Below are 21,770 nucleotides of genomic sequence, written 5' to 3'. Positions count from 1 at the left end.
CATAAAAGGAGATTCTGGCAAGTATTGCAATTAGTCTCCTCTGGGGCTGTTTAGATTCATGTGGACCAGAATGTCATACAAACAGTAAAACTGAACAGCAGCCTGCGCCAAGGAGTGACTGAGGATGGTTGGAGAAGGATGGGGCACTAGATCATAGTTAGTGCCTACAATATGGACTTTTACCTCCTGAGGTGTTCACCAGGGGATGAAGGGAGGAAAACAAAAGCTTAAGCTCCCGGCACATGAAAACGACACAGAGACTGGACACTACGTCTAAAATAATTCTTTATTTAGAATATTTCGGAAACCTTAACGGAAAGCGCTCGCAGTAAACCAGACCAGGACCAACATGGGTGGGTGGATGGAACAAACCATGAATAAACCACGTGGGTCTCTGTAAAGACCACCCATTTTGTGGTGGGAAACAAAGTCACTGGGTTAACCAACCACGAAAATAACCACCACCCCTGGTGGAAAAAAAACAAAATAGATCAGTCACCCTGTTTTCACAGTACGTCACCGACAAGAATAGTAGCAACGAACTGTTGAACTAAGCCAGGCTCACACTTCCACCACTGTAGTAAGTACTCATATAAAGAACCGTTTACAAACAGCGGACTGGCTGCAATTTTAAATCATCGAGCCTCACAGCACCGAGTCGCTACAAGCCAGAGCTCGGAGCAGCTACACTGCAGAGCATGTGCAACAGCAGATATTACCCCAATAACGCACGCAATATAAATGTGTGGCACCCGAAAAGTGCCGCAAGTGTGTCTACCTGCTTGCAGTCAACACCTCAAAAAGCCACGGAAAGCAGTGACAAACACTGAGGAAGCGGCAGCTCGTGTAGACGCGATGTAATCTGATGCTTCACCACTAGGTGGTGGTAAACTGTAATCTTAGACAATCAAGTCACATCCTCTGCGAGTTTAATCACTCGTGTGTCGGGTGTGACATATACACTTTGTGGGTCTTTTACGAGATGATCCTAAAAAAGCAGCAGAAGAGTTGCTGTATTTGAATTTGTGAACTCCAGAGGCAACAGAGAATAAAAAAAAATATATATTTAAAAAAAAAAAAATACAACAGGGTATCAATTTGCTCACTGCACACTGACATAGTTTAGGGGAAAGACATAATTGATCTCTTTTAGATAATTGTATTCCCTTCATTAAATACATGAATACAACACATTCAGTTCAGTTCAGTTCATATGCACATATTTATGTTCCTAAGACAGGATAAAAGCTGAAGACTTGAATGAGTCTCTATGTTTCAGATTGCAATCAAAGCACTACTACTCTGTAATCAAATCATTCACCAAGCCCATTTCCTGTCATTCATAAGTGGAGCTTTTTTATAAGCGCTCTCACAGCCCCCCTTGACGTTTTTCCTGTTTGTACTTGGGAGTGTGACAAAACTATATATTTGTAAAGAAAAAAAATAGTTTTTGGTCTGGCCGTATGTGCCCTTTGATTTAAGACCACATATCTACGGATTTGGACAAAATTATTGAAACAAACTAAACAGAAACATGTCTGCAGCTCCTCCAAGTCCGATGGGTTGTGGTTGTGCACAGAAATTTTCAAGTCACGCTACAGGTTATCAGGGTATTGTTTGTGTGTTTCCTTTGGCCCATTGACCTGTCACAGTCTGTTATCGAGCCAATTAGCTGACATTGTTTCATAATCCCACCTAGAGTAAGGGAGAATCTTTTCTAATACATTCACTAAGGATTTACTCGGGTTAAAATAAGTTTGATCTTAATGCTCATTTGATCCTTGTTGCAGTACAGATATGGTGTGACTTGTCCCATCCTTCTTAACTGTCTAGTTCTCTTGAACTATGTTGTGACCTGCACTAAAGGGGAAGTGACAAGATGGAGACAAGTGAAGCAAGTTGTCATTCATTGTGTCATTCAAACCTAGCTGGAGGTTAAAATGTTTCCAGGGAATGACATATTCTCTTAACCAAGAAAGTGAGTCATCAATTCCCTTTTATTTCTTTAGCCCTGTCTCTGCATAGGCATGGAAGTCATGGCTCAACACACAATACTGTAGTGTAATACTGTGTGTGTGTGTGTGTGTGTGTGTGTGTGTGTGTGTGTGTGTGTGTGTGTGTGTGTGTGTGTGTGTGTTTCTAATACTTTATAAGGAATCGTCATCAGGTTCTGTTTAGTGAACTCTGAATGAGGATGTGCACTAACTTTAGTCTTTCACTTCCCCTTTGCTGATCTGAGAAACTACCTCTTAATCCAGTATGTCTGAACTTTGTGACTGACTCTGTGGGTCTACAGAGCAAATCAAACTCTTCCATATAAGTTTTCGCTTTCATTTGAAACAGCATAGTGGCAAACACTATCATCCAGTTCTAAACAGGTGTAAAATGTGTCGACTAAGGGCTTTCTTTTCACCGGATCTGTTTTTTGTTTTTATAACAGTTCCTGATTCAGCTTCTTCTATTTAGGCCATGACAAGCGGTATCACAGTATCACTTGACTGCACTGTTATCAGCCAAAGAGAGAGTTCTGTGAGAGTGTGAGGACAAAAAAAATAAATATGTACAAGTCAATGGCTTTGAGATTGACCACAGCATTATCAAACATTGCTGAATCTTGCATATAAACCCTGTATCTCACATCCCGATCAACACTGTTTATTTTTTTTATTGTTTTGTTTTAATTAAATTGTTCATCTAAATGTAATATAATTCTGGGAGTAAACTCGTATAATTCAAACTTTGTATCACGGTACGTTTGTGATTATTCAGCTGCACCCTGTCAAAATGAGATAAAGCCTGACTCCCTTTGCTGGAACTTCTTTCTCAGCACAAACTGTCATAACCGTGGGCTGCTGACAGTCCACCTCCTCTGGCATCGAGCTGGAGCTCTGACGGACTTAGAATAACCTCACTGGAACAGCCCAGAGGTAACAAACGACAATAACAACAGCTGGATATTGTTCTTGGCACGTGAAAGAATTAATCCTAAATATAGTGACAAGACAAGGTGGAGGTGATCCTCGACAGCTGATTGAGAACATTTTCCGTGCTGCTACGCAATGCAGGAAGCATTCAGAGGAAAGAGATAAGGAGGGTCTACTTCTGGAGCAACCACTCCTCCATCAAACAAGGCCTGAACTTTCAATGGAGTTGCGTGTGTGTTGGCAGTGGTTTAAAGTCACAATTACTGCTGTGTAATTGTAGACGCTTTACTTGGAGCGCTACCATTTTGTGTGCCTTTACGCAACGAGACATTTTGACTCCACATAATAAACATGTGACTCGTCTATGAATCGTGATGCATTGTAATATATTAAAGTTCTGCTTTTCTCTTAGATATTTCAGAGCTTTCTACATTTCTGGATAAAAAGTCCCAAAAGTAGACAAAGAGGACACAGTCAAACAATTTAAATAGAAATATCATATTTGTGTGTTTGTTCATTCTGCAAAATTAACTAATATCACGTATCTGCTAGTTCCCTACCAGTGTCCCAGTGCGCTGTTTCCTCTAGATTCAAATCTGAACTTTGTCACACTCTTATCGTCACCACAGATGTTTGTGGAAGTGTATTTTGGCACAGACACATGAGAGCTAACCGAGGAATTCGGAAAAAGAGTTGTGTTTGACCATCTGGCTGGAAAAAGGTCACAGAACCATCTCTAAAGATCGACAGTCGCACAGACTGAGAACACATTGTCTCTCACTGGTTATTGTTCATTTTAATGATTCCGGGAAACACTGAACAACCATGGTGGGACAAGACACTAGAGAGAATATAGTTTGTGGACGGATGAGGCCAAATTGTTAAGTTTAAATGAGAGGCTCGTGTTGTGTGATGAGCTCTCGAATGTAAAAATCCACTGATGCTTAGAGTTATTTTTAAGATGCCCTACGTGTCTGAGTAGATTTAAGGAGGCTGGAGATTGCATTGCCACAGTGAGTTTTAATGGAAAAGTCTTATTTTTACCCTTCAACGGAAAAGGAAACTCCCTGACATTCCGAAAAACATTAAGTCATGAAAAAACTCCCCCAAAATCTTACCTCACCCCCTCCATACACACACGGTGCGTGCTTTTACTTTCACTTACAGTCTATAGTCCAAAGGTTGAGAGATTCAAACGTGTATTGAACAGTTTAGGAGTTGACACTGAAGTCATTAAATTTCCCTCAGGTCACAAGTACATCAGTTCATCCTCTAAATACGACGTTATCGGGGTTTTCCCACAAATATCACACGTCTCTGAATAACTACTTTCGATTTCAGTGCGCATCATCATCGGAGGGGTTTTCCATGAGTTAAATGACTCGGTCTCCAAAGTGAATCTGTGGCACCGCCCCCTGCTTAAAAAACATCCAGACAGGGAGCGAACTCTTTCTATTTCCAGTTTCCCGTTGACCGTGGCTAAGACAGACACAGCTCGTTTCGCCACAAATCTAACCAGACATCATGTTCTTCTCTTCCGTGCTTTTGTTTTTTGCTCTTACGAGCTTTCTGCGTGACTTCCACGTGTCCGGCTGTGGTAAGTTTTCAGTAAACTTGTTGGTTTGGTATTTCCATTGTTCGTCTTTTTCTGAGGGAGCGATTGTTTGTCTCTGTTGATTTCAGAGTGCTCTCATTGGAGCTGCTCTTAGACATGGATGTACCGAACAGATTGGTGCTCCGATCAAGTGTTTTAAGTGTGTTTAATGCTGGCGACTACAACAACTTCCCCGTTCAAATCAGCATGTCTGACCCAGAAATTACAGTTGATGAAGCTATAAACAATCAGATCATCTACAACTGTATCGATTTACAATATTATTATATATTTATTAATCAAACGTTAAATGTGCACAAAAATACAAATTACTGAAAACAACTGTGAATGTGTTGATGGATTATTTTAGGTTGCCAGGCAACACATCATTAGACCCAACAAGGAGTCAGTGATATTTTATTAAGAAACATAATTACGAATATCTTTTTATTAAAAACACTTTAATGTTTGGTTTCATTCATGAAGGACATTGTGTGTGAAGATGTTTCACAGCATTTTATTGTTTATCTTACAGATTACAACTGCACAGATAAACCTGTGTTCACTCCATCCAGTCTGGTAGTGAAGTATGGAGACCCGACCAACGCTACATGTGTTGCTTGTAATAATTCCTGTCAGGGCGCCGTAACTGGTTTGGAAAAACCTCAGGGAGAGGAAACAGTAAATGGAACTACGTTGGTGTGGACCGTTGACAGAATAACTGAATGGGACTCAACTCTGACATGTTATTACACTGCTAATAAACAGTGTTGTACTGACCTGGATGTAACTGTCTACCGTAAGTAAACTTGACCAAAACACTTTTAACATCGATGGTTTTATCATTTAGTGTCAGAATTTATTCTCTTTATTAGCTCAGATTAACAGTAGTTACAGGGATTTATAGTCTCTAGTTTGCTTTGTGTGTCTCTCTACATCTTGGTCTCCATCCTTGTCTCCTCAGAACTTCCAAATGTGTCCATCAGCTTTGTAGATCACACTGGGCCGATGGTTGAGGGTCATCAGTACCAGCTGCAGTGTACCGTGGAGAACGTAGCTCCTGCTAAACACCTTGTTGTGACCTTCTACAAAGGAGAGACAGTCCTGGATCGACTTCAGTCTAATAGTAGTGAACCCTATAAACCAGTGAATGAAACTTTCACTCTGAACATCACCGTTAGTAAAGAAGATAATGGAGCTCAGTTCTGGTGTGAAGCCAAACTAGAACTGGGACCTGAAGGACCACAACCCCCTCCAGTGGTGAAATCAGAAATCATCCCTGCTACAGTCAACTGTGAGTCTGATAAGAAACTACTTTAACACCTTTGTTAATCATTTCACTCCTCTTACTGTGATGGATGAAGTCCTTTCATTTATTCATTGGAGCTGTTCCTAACCTGGGACCTTATAGTGACAAACACACATAATGTAAATATGTCCTAACTGTTCTAACAGGTCTAGGAATGGTAATCCCTGTTCACTACTTGTCCAACATCCCTTGAACTTTCTGATAAACTGCCACAGACTAAAAGATAAACCCTGATTCAACATGTTCCTTCACTGTGAGGTTGAAATACACGCTCAGCATTTTAACAACTATTAGATGTATTGCCATGAACGTGTTCATTCATCTATTCATAAACCTTGTGTCTAGAACTATTCTCAGATTTAAAAAGCACTGAGTCATTAGCCTAGGACTTTATTCATGTGCAAAACAAAAATAAATAAAAAATTATAAGCATAATAAACTCAGACAGTGTGAGTCCAGTGGCTTAAACACTCCTGTAGCTAAGGACGGTCTAACAGGACAGATTAACTCTCTTAAATGATTTCTAAATACAGCATGCTAAACATCATATCCTCTGTGTTTATAGTAACAATCTGAAAAAAAAAAATGGCCTGCAGCTGCTGAATAAATGATGAGGTCCACAGGGTATAATACTAGTCTCAGGAGGGGTGGAGGTGGTGACTATGGTACCATGGTAGCAGAAACTAAAAGTGAAACACAATGAAAAATAGGGACAAAAGTGTGATGACAATGACGAGGTACTTTCCACGACAACGTTACAATGTGTGCGTGCGTCAGGGCATTAATGTGTTGACATGACAAATAACTTGTTCTCTTTCTTCCTCTCTCAACCAACTCACAGATGGACCTAAGCTACTAGTGGCAGCAAATGAAAACATCCAAATCACACAAGGAGACACTCTAAGTCTGAACTGTTCGTCTGAAGGAAACCCCAGCCCCTCATACTCCTGGAAGCTCCCGGGGGGAAGAGCTTCCTCCTCCAGCAGCAGCGTTCTCATCATCCAGTCTGTGGGCTCTGATCAAGGAGGGAATTATGTTTGTACCGTCAGCAACAAAGTGGAGACTGTCAACGTGAATTTTTATGTGGATGTCCAAGGTGAGTGTTTTCATTTCCGCTTTTCAAAGGTTATAATTGTTACAGAAAACTGAGCAACCACAGTGTTGTTTCCAGTATTGCTTAATCAGTTGAGAATTAATAATAACTCATGCAAAATCAGGAAGGAAGTTCATGTTGAATGTTCCATTTTGTATTTTTCTGACATGTAATGTTTTCTGTTTCTCTGCAGCCGACCACTCAATACTCATCATACTGCTGGTAATGGCAGGACTTGCCTTGTTAACCATCGTACTGATCGTAATATACTGCCTTTTCTACAAACACACCCGAATGGGACAGTACAACATGAAGGTTTTTAAGAATATGGGACACATTCCTGTACCTGTTGAAGCTTAAATCTACACGACGGCGTGGCATGAATATGGACCCTCTGAAGCTGGTGTTTGACATTACTGCTGGATTTTAAGTCATCGCCTTTGTGGATAAGTTGTAAAGACTCTGGTGATCAGCTACAACGTCCCCAGTTTGAGTGTTGCTGGTGCTGCGTCTCTCTCTACTTCATTTCTTCTTCAAGTCTACACTGTCACATAAAAAAATATTTAAAAAAGAAAGTCTGAACTTAAGTAAGGAAGTCTGGTTAGAAGCCATGGACCACAGTGTTTAGAGAGTGTTGTCTACAGGTTTTCATCTATCTGTCTGTCTGTCTATCTCTGGGAAGTTTGTCCAGAAAGTTGGTTGTTTCATTCCAGACAGGGTTAAATATGTTTATTTTATTGTTTTTTTCATGTCAATTCTAGGTTTCAGAGTTGAAAACGGCATGCTTCAGACTTCATTATCTTGGCACGCTTCAAAAGAAGGCGCTGCATTGTCAGTAGAGTGTTGCTAGGCTACGCAAATTGTTTAATTCACGGTCTGAAACACTTTAGGAATGACTGAAATCCTGTGGAACGAGCTGCCCTCTAAATCTCTCCATTCAGTTCTGCACCACAGACTGACTCAACCACTTGGGGGTTGGTTCTGGTGAACATGTGGCCCACGGGTCGCTAATACACTAGGCCTGAATGACCAGTAGTATGATGTATGTTCTTGGTGTATGGTCAGCATGTTAGTGGACACAATTCTTTTAAGAGTAGTTTTGTAGTAGTTTTGTTATCTGTGGTTTGGTAAACCCTCAGAACAGCTGTAGGTTTTAGTAAACACTATCCTAACAGACTTTTCATTTGTTTGCAGCAGGAATGTGTGATACACTATGGGCTCTCTATAGTTAGTAGAGTAACTTTACACACAGGTTCTCAAGATTTGACGATAATTTTATGGTCAAAACGTGTTGATATTATGCCTTTGTGGCAGCTGGGTTCTGCAAGACCCCCTGATGAAGGTAAAACCCTCCAGCATGAAGCAGAATCAGCTGTTAGTGTCGGCCACGTAAAACCGGGTTTACCCTTGAACTGTTGCACAGCCTTGAGTTCGGTACACCGGTGGAATCTGGTTAAAGTTTATGATTCACAGATATGTCAGGAAAGCTTCAGTTGCTTTAGTCATGTCAGTGTCATCTGTCTCTTCTTTGGTTTCTAGAACATCTGGGAACTAGATGACTCATTAAATCCAGCTACAGAAACCCATGTTAATGTGTACATAAATGAAAACACACACACGTGGAAATAGTGCTGTTTTAAACACGGGTGTGCAGTGTGAGTAGATACAGATTTTTGTCCTGTAAATATATAATAATAAAATGCTTATTTAATATGTATTCTCTTCGTACCATACATGCGACAGTCACCGTAGTCCGTCAGTCACAAACAACCAGCTTTGTGAGCCATTTATTTGATGTGTACTTCATTTGACCACACGGAGCCAGTACTTCCAGTGTAGCTGTTGTGTTGTGATCATGTTGTTTTACTGTTTCACTGCTCTTTGTTGTTTTCTCATTCTGCTTAGAACTTTATAGTTTCATTTAGTGGTGCGCGGTTCATGTGAGGCCAAATACTGAGATGTGAAAACTCTCACAGCTGCATCTGAACCCACTGAAAATGTCGCTCTAACCCACAGAGTCTACAGTACGTGTGTGTACGGCAAGTGAAAAGAGGAACAATACAAGTGCAAACTGTGTATTTATGAACTGGAAGTCCTGTAAATATATATATATAAGATTTTTTAAATTTTTATTTTGAAAATATCAATAAATGATACGACACTTTTACATGCGATCTCTGCCACTGATTGCTATTATGAAATGTAAGAATCTGACCAATCCTCAGAGTATAAACTGAAGATTGTCGGACAATCTCGCTGGATTTTAAAGAGGAAGAAGTGAGCATTACGAAAAAAAACCTGGATGTGCCAAGAGAACATTAATTAGTAATTATACTTCCTGTTTATGAGATTCTTCACTGACAGTTTCAGCTCTAGAAATAATTTCTTGATCTCTGAGGCTATTCGGGGAAATTCCAGCGCAGAAGTGTCGGGGGTGGAGTAAATACATTCCTTGAAATGCTTCACTCCTCTTCTTCCTTCCCTTTTGCTACTCCCCTTACAGGAAAAAATGCTTGCGGCGAAATCGGGGAAACAGCAGGACCTTATGGGACAGCCCGACTTATCTCTGAGTGTTGAAAATACATAAACAATTGCAACTGTTCCTGGCATGACCGATGAAGTCCAAACCCACAATGTCTGCACTTTGGTCTCGTGACTGTTCATTTAACTGAAGGCTCTTCATTATCAGCTGCAGCCTCTTGCTTCATCACCACAACGTGGGCGAGGGAGACTTAGAAACACAAACCAACTTAAGTATCTCACATTATAGCTACACACCATTTGCTGTGGTCCTTATAGACTAGTCGCCGTGCTTGTAACACACCCCTCTGTGTGTTATTGTAGCAATTCACTCAACATGGAAGCGTGATTTCTGTGAAGACCCCCCGTGATTTGTAGGTAATTTTGTTTGCGGCCCCTTTGAAGTGAAGAAGATTGGTGGCATTGGTCCATTACTGCAAACCCCCAGTAAGCACAAGTACAGTAAATATTTGTTTTCACTGGTTCTTGACCTTTTGGTTATTTGCTGTGTTGCTTTTACCTCAGATTCACTAGAACTTCACAGACTGGCTGGTTGTTTTACTGTTATGCAATAAGTGTTAATATTTAACTTTTTTATTTATTTATTTGCCATACATATACATCATATTATGGATATGGACCTACCATGAACTGTTAACATGAAATGTATTTCATGTTAACAGTTCATGCTGAATCACTGAGTTATTGTCTGCATGCTTACAGTGTGATGAAAACACTTAGAGGGGAAACGGCTGTCCCTCTGCTCCAGAGCTCCTGCCAAGTTCCTCTTTGTTTTTAAGGAGACAAAGGTCACACTTACACAGGAAAACGAGAGTGGAAATGTTGCCTTTTATTATCTAAATGTCCTTGTTCTGTCACTTAGCAATGTGAGCAAAACAGGGCCAAATAAACCAGTGAAATACCGACAGTGTGGCTGAGCAGTCATGTGTCCGCAAGAATACTAGTCTGCTATGTTTGTATCTGTTCAAGAAACAGCCCGAATGCACACATTGTCTTTTCAAAAGGAATAAATAAATAAACATGAAGTGAACTGACAGCTCCCATCTTTTGTCTTTTGTTTCCCATTACAACACTCGCACACAGTACATTTACCCATGCATCCACATCCTCACTGCTGATCCCACTGACTTTCACATCCCACTGGTTTAAACTGTTATGTTTGCGTATTCGATTATTTTTTGTTAAATAAATTATTGGTAAGTTGCTCCCGCTCTCGTCCCTCCCTCTCTTTTGTTGCAACCACTGAGCCGGTGTTGTACCAATATATTAATAATTCTCTTCTTTTTAAACTTTGCACACATGAAAAATGTTTTAATAAGTTAGATGCTTACTTTGCACTGAATAGGGCATACAGTTTCGGTGTGCTTTTGAATAATGGCAATAAAGATTCTGTTACTGAGCACACAACAAAAGGACCTTCAAAAACACATGGCGCAGTTGAAAACTAAAATTAAAGCTGCCATTACAGAGGTATACTTTTTAGTAGAGTGCAAAGGAAACAGGAAAAATGTCACCAAAAATAAATAAATAAATGCATTGTCATGTTTTTTAGGTCCTCTACACAACACCATAGTCAGGCAGAGAAGTGACAGGCTCCTGTCTCTGTCCTATCTTTCAGTCTTATCAGTTTCTATGTGATGAAGCTACTGGACACTGAATTTCACTCATGATTTTATTTTATTTATTTATTTATTATTATTATTATTATTCAAATTAACACTTGCCAGTAAAAAAGGTGCATCAGTGACATAACACACATACGAAATAGAAAATACATAAATAAAAATAATGAAACGACTCAAGAAAGTTAGATTAGGTTTAAGGCGCTTGTATTCTCCAACTTCGTTAAAGAATAAATGAAAAATGTTTTAATCGTTTTTAAAAGCAGTAAAACTTGGAGCAACTTTTTTTTAAAAAAAAAATCGACATTTATGTTGATAAAATTTGCCAATCACATAAATTCCAAATCTTTCTCATCTATTTTTATTGTTTTTATTACAGATCTATCTATCTGTCATGTCTATGTATGTATCTATCTATCTGTCCGCGCTTTTTGATGACGTGTCAGTTGTTGTCGCCAGAGAAGCAGTGATTTACTTAAAGGCTTTTCTTTCTGCTCCTCCCGTTGCTAAGAGGATTGAGAAGCGGCCTGTTTTATCGCGTCGTCTCGGGAGTTGCCTCCGGTCCAAACATCCTCGACAGCGTCTTTTTTGCTGTAAATGAAAGTGAAAACCCGGTGACAACGGAGACGATGAGCAGCGGAGCCGGTGTCGACTACAGCGCCTGGGATCACATCTATGTGTCGGACGATGAGGATGTCTGCAGTCCGTACGTGGACACCCCGAGTTTATTCAGAATGAGACACCGGGTCAGAAGTGAACCTTGTACTAGTCGTGAAGTCTGGAGTCGTGTCCCTGGTTAGTTTTACCCTTAGAAGTAACTTTGTAGTGGCAGACCAGAGGAGTCGATACAGAGTTTGTCTGGCAGGTTTTAACACAGAAATCTGATATTTTTTTTACATTGAAATAACATCTAGTTTAAGATGCTTTAATGACCACAAACAGCCAAGTCCCTAAATTATGTAAAAGTACCAGTTCGACATTGTTAAATACACCATAGGTGATATCCCATTGAAATTAAAAAAGAAGGACTTGCCCCTGGGATTAATTAACTTTAAGGTGTGGTATTAAAGATCAGCAGGCCCTAACTCGATAACAGCCATAATTTGAGTTAAACAAGAAAAAATAAATTCTGTGACAATTAAAACTTATATATATATATTCTCTTACTTTTTTTGTGAAATACTGACGAAAGACGAAGGCGAAATAAATGTTATAAAGACAATTAAACAAACAAAAAAAGCGAGAGAGACCACTTTTCAAATCGAGTGTACACCGGACTAAACTAAATTAATAATAAAAATCACAATAAGGAAGGAATAAAACCCTGGAAATGATTTAAAGTGTGACCATGTGTTGATACCCCATTTCACTGATTTGTGTCTTGACACAACTATCAAAATATGTGACTAAATTTAAGTACTCGATATCCTTGCTATTTCTTTAAGACTTATTCCTGGAACATGGCTGGTTAAAAAAATAAATAAAAAATTAATTATCTCTATTTCATAGACTCAAATCTTTTGACAGACTATTCTTAACTCAAGGTCTAGCTAATACAGACCTTTCAGCTACATCACATGTTCTTGTCATTAGCCTTTTCTGTTTTTTTCAAACAACTTTATTGAGAGTTTAAAATGTTTACATCATATAATATTACACAACATTGAAAAAAAAGAGCCCTCGACAAAAAACACATTTCAACACTCACATACATACACATAGTTCATTTCCATACATTCATAGGCAGGAGCACAAGAGAAGTAAAAGAGTTAAAATACAGTGAACCCAAACAACATTAACAACATTCCTTCCCACAATTACCTTCCTTCCTTACATGTTTCCATCCACTGATAAAGGCTTTTAATACAGTGGTCGAGCTCTGTGTATTCACCTCTGGTTCTGAATATGTTGTGTTCACTGAAAGTCTATCAGTGACTACATGGATAGAGTGACTCATTCCTTTGTTTGAGGACTCAGAAATATGCCACTGCGTGGGAAAGTCCAGAAGAAACCTCTTAACTTTTCCCCATCTGGCACTGATTTAATGTGGTTCTAGGCTGCACTTCTTTAAAGTACGCTTAGCTAATAAAAATGAGTGCAGTGTGATATATCCGTCCTGCATTCATGGTTGAACACATGGACTAATCAACAGGCAACCACTGCTTAAACAGTAGCTCTCACCCTGGGAGGTAGAGCCTTCAGCTACCAGGCTCCTTTCCTGAGGAACCAGCTGCTTGTTTGGGTTCCGGAGGCAGACAGTTTCCTCTCTACCTTTAGGGTCAGGTTTAAGACTTTGCTTTTTGATGAAGCTTATCATTTGGCCTGGACTGATCCGCCCCTTGATGATGCTGGTACAGGCCTAGCTTGGCTGACAGGGGAATGACGCACTAAGCACATATCCTCTACTCTATTTTCTCTGGCTCCAAGTTCCTGTCTTCTGGTTTCCTGTCTATTACTACCCATGCAAGTCTGTGGTACTACTACCCTCTCCTCCTCCTCCTTCAGGGCAAATTTTGTAAAGCGCCTCGGGACAATTTGTATAGTTATTGACGCTATCTATCTATCTATCTATCTATCTATCTATCTATCTATCTATCTATCTATCTATCTATCTATCTATCTATATACCAGCCTTTATTGGGCCTATTTGTCATGTTGTTGTTTTGTATTTGTATTTATCTTATTAATATTATGCAGTTCTGCATTAAATATTGGCTTCAAGAACTTTACGGTATTCTGCATTTGTAACTACTACAAATACTTGTTGATTCAACTATTTGTAGAAGTAATTGAATTATATTGTCCCATATAGACAGTCGCTTCTATTATTCTAACCGCCTCATTTTGTCCAGTGGGCTGGGCTAAAAAACAAACACTAATGCAATCCAGTTTAACAGCACCACAAAACTACAAAAAAAAAGGTCATGGAGTGAAGCTTTAGTGCAGGACTCTTACATAGGAGTGTGTTCGTTTTCTTTAGTGTACCTTATGAAGTGGTAAGTGACAATGTGACGAAAAAACCATTAGTATTTAACTGTGAAGTCAAGCTTCTGTTCAGTATTCACCGTCACACATGCTGCGTCATGTAATTTAAATCGTTCCACCCTGTAATTGTTGTTTTTGTTATTTGGTCTGGAAGTGTTGTACTTTCATCTTCTGATGTCGCTTCAAAGCATCCTCTCCCTGCGTGATGCCCTTTGCTTTCTTCTTTCTTTTTATTCCTCATATTTTTTTGTTTTGGCTGTGTGTCCTGCCACTACAGGCCCGACTGGAGAGAATGGCTGAGTTTCAGCAGAGAGGCGAAGATCTGGAAAACAGCTTTGCAGAATGCAGGAGACTATTAGAAGAAGCCCAGGTACGGCTTAAACAGCTGCAAGAAGAAGAGGGAGGAGAGGAGAGGGAGGCTGAGCTCATGAAAGTCCGGGCCGACGTGAAAAAACTCAGTAAGGACGAGAAGAACTTCGAAAAGTTGATGGGGGAGTACCGGCGATGTGAAAAGAAACAACCGTGGAATGTAGACACTATCAGCAAAGAAGGCTTCAGTAAGGTAACCCACACCGTGGTGATTTGCAAGATTTACTCTGACTTATCGTGGTCCTGATTTGTCGGTTTTCTTATCTTGGTTTCTAGAGTATACTCAACATCAAGCCAAAAGCAACAGAAGAAACCACAGAGGAAAAGGTGGAAATGCACAAGACATTTGCGCAGGAGTATGGGAAGGAGATTAAACACTTCGGTAGGTTTTGTTTTTATGCACACTGATGATTGTCCGTCTCCTCCTGCTTTCTTCTCTGTATAATAAACCCCTGGAGGCGCTGACTTGTTGAACTTGTTAGGATGTTACGTTGTAAACCACTTAGTCACTCATTTCCTCACGAGACAGACTACGTACAATAACTTTCATCAACAACTTCAACTTCAAGAATTCAAGGTCGTTAAGGTGTTTATTTTGTGACAACACTGATTTGTCTTAGAGTGTTTACTGTATGATGAGATACACCAGTCAGGAAATGTACATCTCAATGGAATACACCTGGTTAATTGTTTTGTTTTTACAACTTTAAATTGTAGCGTTTTGTCTGAGCAGGCAGCTTAAACTGGCTAAACACCGATCAGGCATAACATTATGACCGCCTTCCTACTACTGTGTAGGTCTCTTGTGCTTCCAAAACAGTTGTGACTCATCAGAGAATGGACATGGGTCTTCTGAGGGCGTCCTGTAGTGTCTGGTCTGGCAATAAAGTGTTATTACTGGGGGTCTTTAGGTCCGTTGGGTTGAGGGGAGGGGCCTCTGTGGATCGTCCCACAGATACTTGATCAGTTTGGTACTGGTGAATTCGGAGGCCAGGTCAACACCTTGTACTTCTCTTTAGTTGTTCCTAAACCCTTTTTGTGTGTGTGTCTGTGTCAGGCTGCATCCTGCTGTGTCAATGCTTTGGGGTAGGGGTGTCTGTTTACATGAATACCAGGTCCAAAAGTTTCCCAGCAGAACACTGTATTGTCACAAGATGGTCACCGTTATTTATTTTGTCCTGTCAGTGGTCATAATGTTTTGCCTGATCGTTGGTATATCTGTCAATAAGATAGATATGATTGTGTTTACTAGGTATGCTGCACCGTTGGGACGACAGTCAGAAATATCTATCGGACAACCCGCATCTGGTGTGTGAAGAAACGGCTAATTGCCTCGTTACCATCTGTATTGATTTTGAAATTGATGAGGTAAGTGCTATTAGTATATGCATGTCTCAAAAGATAGTTCAGGAAGGTGGAGCCGTGTAGATTCTTCCTCTTTTTGTAGAAACATGCCCTCATGGAGCAAGTGGCCCATCAAGCCATCGTCATGCAGTTCATCTTGGATTTGTCCCGGAGGCTGGAGGTTGACCCGAGAGGCTGCTTCAGACAGTTCTTCTCCAGGATCAAGGTCTGTATTCAGTTAAACATGCTTCTCTGTCTAGTAACCTCCGTGTGTTTGTTCGGGGGGGGGCTTATTGTGTTTTTTCATATCCATGACAGACTGCGGATCAGCCCTACCAAGATGCATTTGACCGTGAGCTTGAGTTGCTGAAGGAACGGGTCCGTAGCTGTGCTCAGATTCGCATGGAGAGTGCTATGAAAGAGCTGCAGGAGGAGGAGAGGCAGAAGAGACTGGGCCCGGGTGGTTTAGACCCTGTAGAGGTCTACGAATCACTGCCGAAGGTAAGCAACAACCCAGTTTGACTCGAAACTGTCAGGGGAGCCATAACAGAACATTAAATTTGACGCTTATGATGATAGGAGCATAGATATTATTTCATAAAGTATGTGATGTTTGTTCTGAGCCACTTCCTGATTTTTAGATTAAATTAGATGGGTACTTATTTATCCCGAGTGAAATTCAGTGGCCAGTAGCTTCATCACATATGGTAATAATAATAATATTAATGAAAACAACAACAATAAAAATAATAATAACAGTGTTTCCTTTAACATTCAGTTAGGAGTGGCAGGCCGCCATTCCTAAATCCTAGCTGCAGCTCATTCAAATTTTTTATTTTTTTTTAAATTGTCGCAAATACAGCACGTGTCCACCTTCACAGCAGAGTCCTCTCTGGTCGGGTACTTGCGAGTACTAAACTACACAACAGATTAGTTATCTGTTGCTCAGTATCTACACTTTGGGAGGGCGGGGTGGGGAGTGGGGGGTGTCACGACGTTAATTGGCCTTGAAAGTGACATCACGTCAGGCACCCAGGCACCAGGTCAGGAAGTCAGAGGAGTGTGATCTAGGAAAAAACAAAAGAGCAGCGACTTACCGAAGAAAAGATTAGATTTTAAAAGTTAAATAGCTAGACATATTCAAAATATTGATGGCCAGCTAACATTACATAACATAGTGGTAGCTTAATTTAATTAAATCGGTGTCGCTCAGTGTTGCTAACGTGAGTAACCTAAAGCCCCTTTCACATCGAGCAAAAAACCTTGCTCGATACAGACTGATCTCTGAAGGGCAGAGATTTTCGTTTCGTATTCTGTTTTCAATCAAACAAATCAAATGTGTTGTTACATGATCGTTAATGGAAGCTCGTAAGTGAACGATTTTTTTACGATCATGGCAGCGCTCTGCATCCGGGTAAAAGAGGAGATTTGATTTCTTCCTATGAAAAAGGAGTTCTTCCTTGCCGCCGTCGCCCTCATGTTTGCTCTGGAGGATGCAGGCTTCCTCTGGAGGATGCAGGCTGGTTTTCGTGAAGCGTATTTATATTGTTATTGGCGCTACATAAATAACATTGAATTGAATTGAATTGGAAATTTGGCGGCAGACGTCAGGCTCTGTGCAGGACACAATGATTTATTCCAATATCAGCAGCCTTTTGAAAGAGCGGGGGGTTTGACCGGTCCATTCTTCAGGTCATCAACAAACTGCAACTTTATCCGCAATGTACGTGATAACGTATGAGGGAGGAAAAAACAGGGACACAGCCAGGACTGACCCAGGACTTTTGCCAATGTGAAAGCACCGAAGGCGACCTGGGATTTTCGATGTGAAAGCGATACAATTTATAGCATTAAGCTGAAATCCACACGCCATAATGTAACTGCTGACTGCATTTTCAGATGAGCTTGTTGAAATATTTCTCTACGAACAGAAAGGCCCCCGATCATTAGCTTTTTACTGACTCATAAATGATTATCTGAAAAAATGTGTTCATACTTGTAATCATTCTATAGCTCTTCTGTAGCTCTTCTATAAAAAACCCAGAAAAATTAATTGTTCTGAGCCTGGGTGCAAACTTTTAATTCTACAGCCCCATCAAGAAATTGTTATTCTATTTATTTAATTTTATTTAGTTATTTTTCTTTAAAAAGCCATTTTCAACTGGCCCTTCAATACATAGATTGTAAAAGTAAAATATGCTGTTGTTAATCCCACCACGGCTCCCTGGAGAGCCTGCCCCTGCTGCTGAAAAACACCTTAGAGGAAACACTGGATAATGACGGTTTAAATGACAGTTGTCCAGTTGGTTCCTCACAGGTTAAAATCTTATGACCTGAGAGGCACAAGTTTTTTTGTCACTGACACATTCCTGTTTTGAGAGCCTGTTCAGTGTGTTGTAGTTCATGTGACTGCTGGAGGAAGTGAGGAAGTGTCCCCTTTTTGTGGGTTCAGTGCAAGACAACTGAAGTTCGTGGAAATTTGCATCAGGTTTTTTTCCCCGCAAAAGAGGAACCTTGAATGAGTTCAGTGTCTGTGAACTTCTCCTCTAAAGTGAAACCAAAGCGAGTAGAGCTCCCCCTAGTGACTGGCTGCAATATAGGTCATGAGCTCTACCCCCTCCATGTTAGTGTGTGGGACATGGACCAAACTAAAACACTAAAATACACTTCAGATATTTTTTTCAAGGGTGGTTTCAGTCATTTTTTAGGTATTTAATGTAACGTTGATGAAAAGATTCAATTTTCTGTATAAGTTCTGTTTTCGTTTAGTTATTTGACGTGAAAATGTGAGTGAGAGCGAGTTCATTAGGTACACTAGTGGAAACAAATACATTGTGATAGGTGGTTTTCAGTGGTCATTCATTTGTTTAAAGTAGAGTTGTTGATTCTCCTTTACGGAGGCTGTGGTTTGTAGTGAACCGTGACATGTTTCTATTATTTTCTGTTATTTTTAAGAACCAGAAACACTTCAGTGTTCACGAGACGTATCACCGGAACCACAAACCACATCCTCCAGAATAGTCGCACTGTTTAATCACCAACATAGACCGAACGATACAACAGTCACGAAGGAGGAAGGAGGACTTAGTGCAGCGCTGTTAGAAGGCATTCCTTTGGAGGTCATTATTTTTTCCGCTCCCTCCAGAGAGTTCACAGAAGCGCTGGATCTGAAGGAGTCAGCTCTTCATCACTGACACATTCCTGAACAAAGAATGTGCTTGGGAGCATGTTTAGAAAACGTGAGCCTCGCTCACTGTTGATGACGATGTTCAGTATGAATTCCCGTTAAGACTTGGTTTTACTGTACAACCGAACTGTACAACATTTTGGACTTGGCATTTGCGTGGATGTTACTAAGACATGCACCACCCACATAGACGAGACCAGACACCCCCACCATATAGCAATTACACTCCTTCATGGCAGCAGCCTGACACAGACACAGACGGTAAATGGTTTAGGAGCAACTCAAAAAGCATGAAAAACAGCACAAAGTGTTGATCTGACCTCCACATTCACTAGATCCCAAACTGATCCCAAACAACACCACACCCTTTGCCTCTGATGAGTCACAGCTGTTTCGGTCACACAAGGGAGGCCTACGCAATGTTAGGACATAATGTTACAGCATGTCTGATCGGTGCACATGTCTCCCACATCTGCTTTTATTCTTTTTACTAATCTAGCCTCACAAAATCTTATCCAGATATTTATGATATGTATTATTTTCCAACTTATCAGGTTTTTTTTCCATGCAGGTTGTTGGAGGCTGTAAACACTAACACTGTCAGTAGCAACAAATATTTATAGGAGATGTTAATCTTTTTTTTTGTCCATAAAATATGGAAGTCAGCCATGTTTATTTTACCATGCCTCCTCCAGCATTCACACTGTTTGCATAACTCAGTGAGCTTGAACCTGATATTCTGTCTTGTACTAGTTTGGATTTATTGCTCCATTCATCCTCCGGCTTTCAAAACTTGAATGTTGTGGCCGTTTTCCTTCTTCTTTTATTTATTTATTTATTGTTACCTGAGGAAACCTTCCCTTTCAATGTGTTTTAAAGGGTCTCCCTGCTTTTAAATTACTTGTTTAAAAATTATACTTTACTATACTTTGACCACTATGACTGTTCGGTCAGTGACTGTCGGTGTTTGCGGGGTCTATTTCATGTGAACTCTGTCACTATTTGGATAATCAGGGACGTCTCTGTGCGCACATGCTTCAAAAACAGTAAGGAATAGTTATTAATGGCACAAAATGAAGCCCAAATATTTGTTTAATAAGTCAGGAGTCACTCAGTAGGTGTATTGCATCACATTGAACATACTGTGTTTTCTAGGAAATACAGAGGAGCTTTGATGAGAAGAACATCCAGATGTTGCAAGAGGCTATGAGCAAGCTGGATCCAGAGGTGAGTGTGCGTCTCGGGCCAAAAATGGTAATTTCCTGTCCAATTTGTGGATCTTTTCAAGTGGTGTCGCTTTTATTGTATCTCGCAGGAAGGAAAGTACCTCTTGAAGAGGTGTATTGACTCTGGGCTGTGGGTTCCTGAATCAGGAGCAGAGTGTGACGATGAAGAGAGCGAGGATGAGGAAGAAGATTAAAAATAAGGGATGAGATTAATGCTAATTATTAGTATGTTGTGTAGTCCTTTCGTAGCAGCTGTGTTTGTTAGGGTCTTTCTTGACATTGTGTTTTGTTGGGATTTGAAGTCTTTTCTGATATTCTGTTGTTTTTGTTCTGTTTTTTGTTCTGGCACAATGTTATCTAACATTGTGCCAGAACAAAAAACAGGACTTGCAACTGAATTAGTCTTTACAGAAAATGACATAACACACACACACACACACACACACACATATATATATTTATACTTGTACTCACATCATATTAAATCATCTACATACTGTATATTTCAAAATGTAAGTTATGTCTAGTTTAAACAGATACAAAATAATAAGTATAGTTTTTACTTTTTTTTTTTAAAGCATTTATACTTGTACTCACATCATATTAAATCATCTACATACTGTATATTTCAAAATGTAAGTTATGTCTAGTTTAAACAGATACAAAATAATAAGTATAGTTTTTACTTTTTTTTTTTAAAGCATGAGAAAATATTGTTTAAAAAACGTTTTCAACTGTTGCTCAGTAAATATGGTGGTGGTGGTTCGCCTCTGTAACAGTAAATACAGACAAATGTACCGGTAATCAACTGATGTGGTCAACAGCGCCACCTCGAGTCTGTTGGAGGATTTACAGCTTATACAGCCTCAGCCTGTGTAGCCTGTGTAGCCTGTGTTAGGACTCTCCACATGTGGAATTCAGTGTTTTAAAACATTTTAAAACATTTTTAATAGAAAATTTTTCATTTAGTGCAGTTGAAGTTTAAAGACTTAGACTTGATGATGATGATCCACAGGGGAAATTAATTGATCATAGTAGACGGTGGCCGTCCGGTGGGCACGGTGATGAAAACCTTAATGATACCAGCAGTCGAGCAATTAATGTGAATCAGGTCGAAAGTTTTACAGATGTTGGAATGTTGTAATTTAGTTAGAGAGCGAAATATAATGTGTGTGTGTGTTGTTGTGTGGTAGAAACTACAGCTCAACATATTGGTTAATTACAAACATGAGCAACAAATATTTGCTGTACGGTTGGGATTATTCAGAAGAAGGTGATGTAAACGAATTAATTCCTGTAAATGTTTCATCATTGGTGCGCCGGTGGGACTTTAAGAGGTAACACAGACGTCAGAGAACAAACCAGGGAGCTGCAGTTGTATAGTCATTTTTTTCTCACTTTGTGAAATTGTCCAAATCTTCTAATTGTTTGTGTGATTCATCTTTAAGACGGTGACATCAAAGAAGTAGCAAAACGTCAACTGGATGAAGAAGATATTTGCAACTTGAACAATTCATTATGTCACAGTCCTTGTGTGTATTTGTCTTTTGCAATCAATACTTTTTGTGTATTTATC

The 21,770-nt window shown here is 39.9% G+C and overlaps 2 protein-coding genes across 4 annotated transcripts in view; both read left to right on the top strand.

The window, feature by feature from the left end:
• The window catches only part of LOC125003445, an 83,103-nt gene extending 74,016 nt beyond the window's left edge, over window positions 1–9,087 (top strand). The window contains exon 24 of the mRNA XM_047577402.1: window positions 7,114–9,087. Within this exon, the coding sequence (XP_047433358.1) occupies window positions 7,114–7,280 (167 nt within the window). The 3' untranslated portion in view covers window positions 7,281–9,087. The remainder of the gene's footprint in view (window positions 1–7,113) is intronic.
• Window positions 9,088–11,515: 2,428 nt separating this feature from the next.
• Window positions 11,516–20,770, top strand: LOC125004791 (hsp90 co-chaperone Cdc37-like). Of its 3 annotated transcripts, none has more exons than XM_047579691.1 (8): window positions 11,516–11,829; window positions 14,346–14,630; window positions 14,714–14,819; window positions 15,690–15,805; window positions 15,885–16,007; window positions 16,100–16,282; window positions 20,124–20,195; window positions 20,284–20,770. In XM_047579691.1, the coding sequence occupies exons 1-8, from the start codon at window positions 11,713–11,715 to the stop codon at window positions 20,386–20,388; spliced, it is 1,107 nt and encodes a 368-aa protein (XP_047435647.1). In that variant the 5' UTR covers window positions 11,516–11,712; the 3' UTR covers window positions 20,389–20,770. The 3 variants fall into 3 exon arrangements, with proteins under 3 accessions (XP_047435647.1, XP_047435649.1, XP_047435648.1); XM_047579693.1 differs by having other exon boundaries at window positions 11,517–11,789; XM_047579692.1 differs by having other exon boundaries at window positions 11,518–11,878.
• Window positions 20,771–21,770: the final 1,000 nt, after the last annotated feature.

This window comes from Mugil cephalus, chromosome 2, assembly GCF_022458985.1.
Source record: "Mugil cephalus isolate CIBA_MC_2020 chromosome 2, CIBA_Mcephalus_1.1, whole genome shotgun sequence".
In the NCBI taxonomy this organism is placed as follows: Eukaryota; Metazoa; Chordata; class Actinopteri; order Mugiliformes; family Mugilidae; genus Mugil; species Mugil cephalus.
The sequence above is the reverse complement of the archived record's forward strand: the minus strand, read 5'-3'. Positions and strand labels throughout refer to the sequence as shown.